Source organism: Lipotes vexillifer, unplaced genomic scaffold, assembly GCF_000442215.2.
Source record: "Lipotes vexillifer unplaced genomic scaffold, Lipotes_vexillifer_v1.1 scaffold988, whole genome shotgun sequence".
NCBI lineage: Eukaryota > Metazoa > Chordata > Mammalia > Artiodactyla > Lipotidae > Lipotes > Lipotes vexillifer.
In genome coordinates, this window is record NW_006797916.1 from 2,134,817 (window position 1) to 2,144,985 (window position 10,169).

General features: G+C 56.8%; 1 protein-coding gene across 1 annotated transcript in view; it reads left to right on the forward strand.

Moving 5' to 3' along the window:
• Window positions 1-10,169, forward strand: part of FARP2 (FERM, ARH/RhoGEF and pleckstrin domain protein 2) — an 82,131-nt gene that overhangs the window by 69,499 nt on the left and 2,463 nt on the right. Inside the window, exons 21-27 of the mRNA XM_007469970.1 lie at window positions 6-108; window positions 942-1,072; window positions 4,346-4,414; window positions 4,986-5,075; window positions 8,445-8,527; window positions 9,361-9,457; window positions 9,689-9,871. Coding sequence (XP_007470032.1) covers window positions 6-108; window positions 942-1,072; window positions 4,346-4,414; window positions 4,986-5,075; window positions 8,445-8,527; window positions 9,361-9,457; window positions 9,689-9,871 — 756 coding nt within the window. The remainder of the gene's footprint in view (window positions 1-5; window positions 109-941; window positions 1,073-4,345; window positions 4,415-4,985; window positions 5,076-8,444; window positions 8,528-9,360; window positions 9,458-9,688; window positions 9,872-10,169) is intronic.

Sequence of the window (10,169 nt, forward strand, 5' to 3'; positions counted from 1 at the left end):
TGAAGCCGCTGCAGCGCCTGCGCCACTACCGGCTGCTGCTGCGCCGCCTGTGCGCCTCCGACCGCCAGGACCCCGACCGCGGCGACCAGGACCGCGCCGAGCGCCGCGGTGAGTGCGCGCCCAACACCCCGCCCCCGCGGGCACCCCGGCCTCCGCCCGCGGCGCCCAGGGCAGGGGGCGGTGGTCTGCTTCTGAGCCGCACACCTGGGGGGCCACGTGGCCTGGGGGAAGCTTCTGAGGTCGGTGGGCTTTCTCATTCCCGACTTTGGTGAGAGGGACGAAGGAATAAACCCTGACCCTTGTGACCTCAGATAGGACTGACTTCCAGCTGCAGCACAAACGTAGAGCAGGAAGTCACTGCCTCTCAGGTCTGGTCACCACTGTCTGTCTCTGAACGTACAAGCCGAAGAGCTAGGTAGCCCTTCCTTCCAGCGGGTCTCCCGGTGTCCTGAGAATAGATCAGACACTTTCTGACGTACAGGGAGCAAAACGGGCCGTATGATGTGGACAGCGCCCTTCCTCTGCATCCTAAAAGCAAGTGTTTTGTGTTTGCCAAAAAGGAGAGGACAAAATTGCCCAAAATGTTTCCATGCATTTTAGAGGAAATGTGAAAGAAGAGCAGCACAGGTAAAATGAGGGTGGGCGACGCTGCTTTGCCCGTAACGTCAGTTGTTTATAAAGACTCTGCCCTTTCTCTTTACCGAGCGTGAGCGTTGGCTAGTCAGCAGTTTGGGCTGAACGAGTCCACGTTTCAGGTCATCTGCAGGGACCCACACTTGCTGTCCCTAGCAGTCCTGTAAGGAGTTTGAGTACAATGTTCCTGGAATTAAAACCACCTTTAAATTGTCAGTTCCTGTCACAAACTGGTGGGTGGAGGGTTCGTCCATGCCACCCCCCGCTCACCTGCCCGGGCACCTGTACTGAGGGACCTCTCCACGCAGAAGCCCTCAAGGCCATCACGGAGGTGACCTCCACACTCCAGCACAGCCTCGTCCGGCTGGAGAACCTCCAGAAGCTGATGGAGCTGCAGCGGGACTTGGTCGGCATAGAGAACCTCATTGCTCCCGGCAGGGTGAGTGACTTTGAGAAAGTTCTGTGAACTGGTTACTTCACTGTTTTTAATTGAGATATAATTCAAAATGTGTGACTTGGTGGTTCTCAGTATATTCATGAGGTTGTGCAACCGTCACCACTAATTCCAGAACATTTTCATTCCCCCAAAAGAAACCCCATCGCTGTCGGCAGCCACCCCCCCGCCCCGCTCCCCGGTCCCTGGCAGCTTCTGATCGGCTTTGTGTCTCTGGGCTTCTCTCCGGGCATTTCATACACATGGACTCTCACGGTGTGTGGCCTTTTGTGTCTCACTTCTTTCACTCAGCACAGTGTCTTCAAGCTTCATTCGTGTTGTGTGTTATGTTGGGGCTTCATTCCTTCTTGTGCCTGAATAGTGTTCATTCTCTGGAGACACCGTATTTTGGTTACCTGTTCATCTGCTGATAGACACTTGGGTTGTTTCCACTTTTTGGCCATTGTGAATAGTGCTTCTGTGAACGTCATGTACAAGTCCTTGTGTGAACATGTGTTTTCATTTCTCCTGGGCACAAACGTACATACATAGGAGTGGAATTGCCGGGTCTGTGTTTAACATTTTGAGGAATCGCCAGAGTTGTCCACGGTGGCTGCACCACTTTACGTTCCCACCAGGGGTATAGAATCGTTCCGACTTCTTTTTTTTTTTTTTTTTTTTTTTTTTTTGCGGTACACGGGCCTCTCACTGCCGTGGCCTCTCCCGTTGCGGAGCACAGGCTCCGGACGCACAGGCTTAGCGGCCATGGCTCACGGGCCCAGCCGCTCTGCGGCACGTGGGATCATCCCGGACTGGGGCACGAACCCGTGTCCCCTGCATCGGCAGGCGGACTCTCAACCGCTGCGCCACCAGGGAAGCCCTCCTCCATATTTTGTCTTTGATTCTAGCCATCCTGGTGGTGCACAGTGGCATCTCTTCGTGGTTGTGATTTGCATTTCCCTAGTGACTAACGTCAAGCATCTTTTCATATGTTTATTGGTCATTTCTGTGCCTTCTTTGGAGAAATGCCTATTCAAGTCTTTTGCCCACCTTTTAATTGGGTTGTTTGTGTTTTTACTGTTGCGAGATTCCTTATCTACTCTGGATACCAGACCCTTGCCAGAATATGACTTGCGAATATGTTCTCCCATTTTGTGGGTTATATTTTCACTTTCTTGATGGTATCATTTACAACACTAAAGTTTTTAATTTAGCTGATGTCCAATTTGTCTGTTTTTTCTTTGGTTGCTTGTGCTTTAGGTGTCATAGCTAAGAAACTGTTGCCTAATCCAAGGTATGAAGATTTACCCCTGTGTTTTCATCTAAAAGTTGTTTATGTTTTAGCTCTTACATTTAGAGCTGATCATTTTGAGTTTTGTGTATAGTGTGAGATATGGGTCCAACTTTGCTCTTTTCCAAGTGGATACTATAGTTGTCCCAACACCTTTGCTAAACTGTCGTCACTCCTTTGTCAAAAATCAGTGGGCCACGGAGTGTGAGTTCGTTTTTGAACCTTCAGTTGTATCCATGGGTCTATATGTCTCCCGGACTGCTTACTTTCTGTCACTTAATTCCTTTTGCTTTGGACTCAGTACTGTCAGCAAAAGAAAATTGTTTTAAGGGTTGCACAGGTCCAGTGGTTAAGAATCCGCGCTTCCAATGCAGGGGGCGCAGGTTCGATCCCTGGTCAGGGAACTAAGATCCCGAAAACAAAGGGTTGCACAGGGATGTTCCTGTCTCAGCAAAAATCCTGTTTTGCGTTAACCTTGTTAGAAGAAAGGTACTGCGAGTGTGGGACCATGAGCTCAAAGAAACAAGACTAAGACAGGAAGGTTTTGCCCTCCTGGAGCAGGGCCTTGGCTGGGAGCCAGGACAGCCCCGTTTCCTTTCCCTCCTTGACGGCTCCCAGGAGTGCTGCTGGCTGGGAGCTCCTGGGAGGTGGGAGGGCTCTTGTTACATTGTTGTTTCTCTGAGTGCCCCACGCAGTGACTTATAGATGGTGGCCCTAGGAAACTGTCACCAGAGGGGCAGATAAACAAGAGCAGCCACGTAGAGCAGAGGCAGGGCCGGGCTCCCCGGGGCAGCCTTGCTGCCGTCACCGCTGCTGTTAGTCAGGGTCTCCGAGTCCTGCCTTAACCTCCGGGGTTCCTGGCCTCCCCGAGTGAAAGGCGTGCATCAGTCAGAGACGAGCCCACCCCAGTTGTCTGAGCGCAGGGTCGAAGAGCGGGGCTGTGAACTGAAGGTGGGTGACGAGGCCCCGAGGGTGAGCACTGCCAGGCATCGAGGAGGCGGGGCCTCGGGGAGCGCACCCCCAAGGGCTGGGGTCTCTGGGGAGCGGCGGAGCTGGCCCTGCAACGACGGCAGGAAGACCTGCCAGCTGCGGCCCAGAGAGGGCTGGGGGCCGCCCTCCTCCTCCTGCAGGGCGGTCCCTTGGGTTGGGGCTGGTTTCTCATCTTGCTGTGTCCGTGAAGGTTACTGGATGAGCTCTCTCCTCCCTGTGCCCTTGCTCGGGTCATCTGAGGGCTGTTAAGGCCGGGGTGTTCTCGGGGCACCAGCCCGTGCTGTTTGTCTGAGAGGACAGCAGACGGTGGAAGAGTCCCCAGAAATAGGCCAAAGCGGGCTGTTCGGGGCCCCGGGACAGCGCTTCAGCCAGGGCGCAGGCAGTTAGGGACGTCGGACATCTGTGCCCCGGAGGCAGGTGCGGGGCCTGGCCTGGCGGTGAGGAGCCCCAAGTCCCGGGGGGAGAGGGCTGCCCGGGACACGGGGTGCTTCCGCTGAGCCTCAGCCCATGGGAGGGTCTCACTCTGGGCCGTAGCACCTTCATGGCCTTCGGAATCCTCTGCTCAGGCGCCAGGGCGGCAGATCATCCCCGTGACCCTGGGCGGGAGCCAGGTGTCCTCTCCTGCTCCCAGTCTCAGGCTGCCCCGCCCAGCTCTCCTCGAAGCTGAACTCACGTCATCTCCATGGTGGAGCCTTCCAGAAGCTGCCCCTCAACAATGCCCTCTGCCTTGTGCGCCGGCTGTCAGCACAGCCGGCCTGTGGGAGCTCAGAGACCGGGCACCGAGTTAACTGACACCAAACAGGATGCGGGTGACCGAGGGGAGCAGACGGGAGGGAGGCTGGAGTGGCACGGCGGGTCCTCAGCCATCCATCTGGGCAGAGGGCTCCACGGAAGGGCCCGAGGGGGCCCGCGAGGGGCTCGGAGGAGCGTGGAGGGTGATGTGCCATCTGCCGAGGTGCCCTCGGCCAGCACACGGGGACCCCGACGGTGTCTTGCAGGAGTTTATCCGCGAGGGCTGCCTCCACAAGCTCACCAGGAAGGGCCTGCAGCAGAGGATGTTCTTTCTGGTAGGTGCGACAGGCACGGTCCAGGCGGGTGGCCTCATTGTCAGGAGCCAGGAGAGCGTCGCAGAAACACTCCCGGGCCTGCCACCTTCCTTATTCTGGGTTCTGGGCACCTGTGTGCAGGATGAGCAAAAGCCAGAAGGTAGAAAAATCCACACACCTGCGGCTGCAGGACCGCTCTGCTCGTGCCAGCGTCAGTTCGCAGGGCCTTACGCACGAGCCCAGGGGTCCTCCCAGCGAGTCCCTGCCGCCAGCAGGTCCCCTTTTGTCAGCTCCCTTCCTCGTGCCCAGCTAGTGGATTCAAACCCCAGCCTTCCTGGGTGGGGGTGACTTTCAGGACCAGGCCCCCAGTGCCTCCCGCTGGCCAAGAGGTCTGCTGGCCCATGTGGTTGCTGGTCACCCCTGGTCAAAATGACTGTACGAATGGAACAAAAATCCTTTTTCTGCCAAAAACCTCCAGCAGACTGCGTAAGCACACGGGGCCCTTGGAGCTGAAGTTGGTCTGATTGTTAAGATGTTGAATCCTTGTTACTTGTTTTTAGAATTCATTTATCTAAAGCATCTGGTCCCTCAGTTCTCAGACATGCTGCTGTACACAAGCAGAGGTGCCTCAGGGACCAGCCACTTCCGGATCCGGGGACTCCTTCCACTGCGCAGCATGCTGGTGAGCACCCGGCGCCGGGCGGGTCCGGACCGGGGGTTGGGGGCCGTGCCGCATGGCAGCACCTGCTGGGCTGTTCACGCCTTTTCACCCTGTTATGGCTACTGTTCTTGGTGCTCAAACAGCCCCACCTGCAGCCCCTCCAGGGCCTCTTGACCAAGGCCACCAGCACCTGCAGGACAAGGCCCAGCTCCGCCAGGAACCCACCTACTCCTCCCAGGGAGCCCTGTCCTTTGGTGGGAGACTCCATGAAAAACCCGGCTCGGGCGCCGGGGCCACCGTGCTGCTGGAGGGGTTGGGTGCTGACACAGCTTTGAAAAGAGAAAGCTGGACCCCTAATTCTTACTAGAGTTTTCACTTCCTTGATTTTATACTTTTCTCTTTTATACTGACGATTTTGGTTTCTTTTGGCATCATGATCAGTTATTTCACACACACACACACACACACAGCTTTATAATGGTAAAACAGAGACCACCACCGCTAAAGAGAGGGTGGGCTGCAGGGCAGGACTGGCCCCAGGGAAGCTCCCGGTGACCTCCACTGAGTCGTGCTGTGTCCTCTCGTTTGCCCTTTGACCTCCACCCCGTGAAGAGGCCCAAGCTCTGTCTTCAGAGCTCTTGAGGGCCTGGGCCGCACCTCACGCTCTGTCCACACCACATGCCACCAGGGCGTGTCCACATCCCCACCGTCTCAGTGCCGCGTGGCGTGTTAATGTCGTCTCTGATGAGCGGGAATTCTTCGTCTTAATGTGATGCGGTCTGTCTTCTCCTCTGTGGTCAGTGCCTTCTGTGGCCTTAAAGGTCATGGAGAGACTCCCCCTTGAGTGTAAACCTAGACTCGGCCTGGAACCCATCTTTGGGAACAGCAGAGATAGGAGGCCAAGTTCAGGTTTTTGCTATAAAGATGTGCTGTTTGTCCAAAACATCTTACGCAGTGAGCACCTCTCCCTGCAGCCCTACCAGGCCCCATCCAGGTGTAGGATGGGTGGGGTCCGACCCCTGTCCAGTTCCCACTTCCCAAAGCGTCAGCGCCGTCCTCCGCCCCTTTCTCCTTCGTGGCGTCTGGCCCTTCTCCCCGCCGTCCGCACCCTGGGCACTGCACCGCCTCCCAGAGAGCGTCAGAGCCTCCGCACGTGTCTCTGTAACATGTGTTCAGCTTTTCCAACTCTCAGCAAAAAGGGGTCAGTTTGAATGACCTCACCTGCCATCCCTGGAAGTAGACCCCATCTGTTTTAAAGTATACTTTTAAAAATTATACCTTCAGCATAGAGAGAAACTGAAGGTGTACAGTGAAAAGCACTCATCATTGTACTGCCCAGTAGTAAGTGCTGTCAGCATTTCGCCATCATCTGGGGAACACCCTCCACAAGCTGCGTTGTAATCCGCACTGGTTTTGCTCGCAGTTCATCTCAAACATCCTCCTGTGTCCTCTGCTGCTACCACCGGCTCAGGAGCCATGAGTAGTGGATTGGTGCGCCGAACCCTGGTTTATTTAACCAGCTCCTTGCACTGGACGTTTTGGCTACGTCTAGTTTTTCAGAATTAGAAACAGCACCATTGGATCTTTCTACGCATCCTTAGTTACGGCCTCGAGATAAACCGCCACGCGTGTATGTGAGCCTGGGGCTCCCTGTTCCCGCTGAGTGGCTGTGGGAGCGGCTGACTGGGTGGCCTTCCCTCCAGGCCCATCTGCGCCTGCACCGTCCCAGCCTTGGGCAGCGCTGGCCGTCCACCCCGTCCTCCGTGCCCCAGGGATGGCCAGCAAGGCCGCTTCCTGCGCCCTCTGCTCTCCCCCAGGAGGTACCGGGCGCATCTGTTGCTCTGGCCTGTTAGTGTTGGTGAAGCGTTCCTAAAACCCTTCCAGGTCTCAGGTGCCTTCCAGGTACGTAATTCCCATCACTTTGCCTGGAGTTGAGTGTCACCTCAGAGTTTATAAACTCCCTCCAGATGGGGATCACGTTTTGTCTTGTCCCTAGAATGGCCACGGGCACAGAGGCCCGACGAATATGTGTTGAAGGGGTGAACTTAGACGTTTTTCTGTGGTCGGTCTGTCCATCTTTTCCTAATTTAGGGTTTCTGACCTTGGCACGGGCTCAGAAACTCTTTCCCACACCAAGACTATGTTGGTGTGGGACTTTCTTTCCTGATATGCTTACGGTTTTTTCTTTTTTACCTAATCCGCCTAAAATTTGTTGGTTTTGACGTTTTTAGGTTGGGATGTAACATTTTCTCCTCGTATAGTCGATTTTCCCATTATTTGTTACATTCTCCATTTTCTTACTGATCCCAAAGTCTGCCTTTATCATATAAAAAATTCGTGTCCTTACGCTTGGATTCTTTCTGAAGGTTCTGTCCCATCTCTGTCTGTCCCAACATCAGCCTGCACTCTTCTAATTAGTGGTGGTGTAAGGGTTAGTCACTGTGTGGGTAAGTTCCTTCCCTTATTTGTCCTTTTTAAACAGTTCTTTGCTCTTAAGTATTTATTTAATTTTTCTAAATAAACTTTGGAGTCATTTGGACAGATTCCTTCAAGAAACAACATTGGCGTTTCTGTGGAAATTGCATTAAATTTACATATTGACTTGGAGGGGGCTGCCGACATCTTGATAACCTTCTGCTGCTGGCTGCGCTCATGTTAGTTTCAGACCCTTTTAAGTCCAGCGTGAGGCTCGGTGGTTGGCGTCCCATGTTCTGGGGGCGGTCACCTGTAACTGGCTGGTCCTGGGGACAGCCAGCCAGCCCTCGCTCCTGACTGTGGAGGGAAGGATGGTGACTCCTGGCTTGTGAAAGACACCGTTTCCTTCTGTTTGTATATAAGAGATATTATCAGAAGTAACGTGGGATTTTGGCAAAGGCGTTTCAGCACGTGGAGGGGTGGTCGCTCTTCCCCCTTTGACTTTGTGACGGGGTGGGTTCCATCAGTCACCTTCCTCATTCCTAGAACAGGCTCACTTGGTCAGAGGACAGTTTCTCCTCTAGGCTTTTAGGTCTGATTAAGGAACACTTTGTTCTGGAGTTTTTTCTCTTAATCTCTTATAACTGAGATTAGCCTGAATCTAACTCTGTTAGCTTTTGGTACCACTTTATAAACATGAATTGTCCAACTCCCTTTTCAACTAAAATGCTCAACATTTTTTTTCCCGTGCTTGATTTTCAGCTAATAGTGCTGGACCCACCGGTGAGTAGTTGGGTGCCCATGGCCCTCAGCTTGCCCACCTGGGCAGCAGGCGCCATGGCGCAGGGATCCCTCGTATCTCCTGTAACCCCTCGTAGAGTCGGCGTGGGCTTAGTCGGCACCTGTGTCCTGCCGCAAGCTCGGGTTCTGCCAGCCCCGCTCCGGGTCACACTCTGCCTCCTCTCCCGCCCGCAGGTGGAAGAACGTGAGAACGAGTGGCCTGTCCCGCACTGTTTCACCATCTACGCCGCTCAGAAGACCGTCGTGGTGGCAGCCAGGTACGGGGCTTCTGCCCATGTCGCGCATCGCGGCGGCCCTGGTCCCCTCTGAGCTGTGAGTCGCGGTCACGGGGACACGCGGCCCCTCGAGTGCCGCTTCAAAGCTCCGCAACCGCGGGAGCAGCTTCACTGTCCGTGGGAGCTTGTGACCCTTGAGACCATCCGCAGACACTGGCTGTGACATTGCTGGCTGCTCAAGGGAGGGAGCTCGCGGGTGGGGGGGGGGAGCCCAGCGGGGCGGCCACACCGTGGCCTAGCGTCACGTGCCTCCTGCCCCGGAGCTGGGCAGCAGGAGGCTGGCGGGGCCGTAGCACAGGAGCAAACAGACGCTTTCCCCACTCCCCATGCATTGTCGACAGCAAGGCGACCCGAGCTCCTGGACGCTGTGCCTGGTCCCTCCCCTGTGGGAGCCTGAGTTCCCAGCTTTTTCCAAAGGAGGTGTCGTCCTGCGTCCGGGCGGGTGGCGCCCGGCTCTCAGCTCCCATCCTGCGGGGTCCTGGCTGATGTCAGAGCACAGGGCACTGGACTCCCACCAGGAAACCCTGGCAGCTTAATTTATGATCCAGGACCCAATCTCATGTTTCAGCTTCACAGCCCCAGAGACCTAAAAACCCATTCCAGGAACAAAAAGTACCCTGTAGAGCACCCCCGTTCCAGCGTGACAGATGCAGGCTGGGCCTCCAGCAGCGTCCTGACAAGCTCTCTGGACCCGAAGGACAGGGCACACAAGGGGGAAGCAGGCACCCTGACCTGCCCTCCAGTGGGAGGGGGCACGGCCGGGAGCCCCGGCTGTGGGCCCTACCCAGCAGCTGAGCTTCGGCCCTGCCCCACAGCACCCAGCTGGAGAAAGAAAAGTGGATGAGGGACCTGAACGCTGCCATCGATGCAGCCAAGAGCAGCGCCGACACGGCCCTGGCACCGCTGGGCAGCGTGCTGTGCCCCCTTCCCCACAGTGAGTGCTGGCCGGGCCCCCAGGAGACAAGGAAGCTTTCCCGTGGGTGTCACCCAAGTCACGGGCAGCCCGCTGGGCCCACGTGCTCTCCATCCACGAGGGACGTTTCAGGCGGGCGGGAGCTCTTCTGGCAGGAGCAGCGCGTGGTCTCGCGCCCTGCCTGCTGCTGGCCGGGGGCGGGGGCGGGTCCCGGTCCCGTTTCCTCTGAGCAGGGGCTGACTTCTCCCCCAGGGCCCTCCGACGAGGTCTCTCTGGAGGAGTCGGAAGACGATGCTCGCAGGGCCCGCTGCTCCTCAGGGGGGCCGGGCCAGCACCGGGCCAGCACCACCATGCACGTGTGCTGGGACCGCACCACCAGCATTTCCAGGGCTGACTGCAGCGCAGCCGTCGAGGTGCGGTCACTGGAGACCCTGCTTGTGTGGGCTGATGGGACACCCGGGGTCCACGGTGGCAGGGGAGAGCAGCCCGGGTGGGCGGGGCCGGGAAGGCGCCGTCAGGAGCCCTCTCCGAAGGGCCTGTCGCCCCGGGATCCCGGGATGGCTGCCTCAGTCACCGGGAGCGGCCTCTTTGCGCCCGGGCCACCTCTGCCTCCACTTGTCCTGAGCTTCCGCCGAAGCCGGGGGAGGGACCAGCAGAGCAGGCGAGGAGCGCAGGTGGGTCCTGACACGGTGGGGTTGGGGTGGGGGGGAA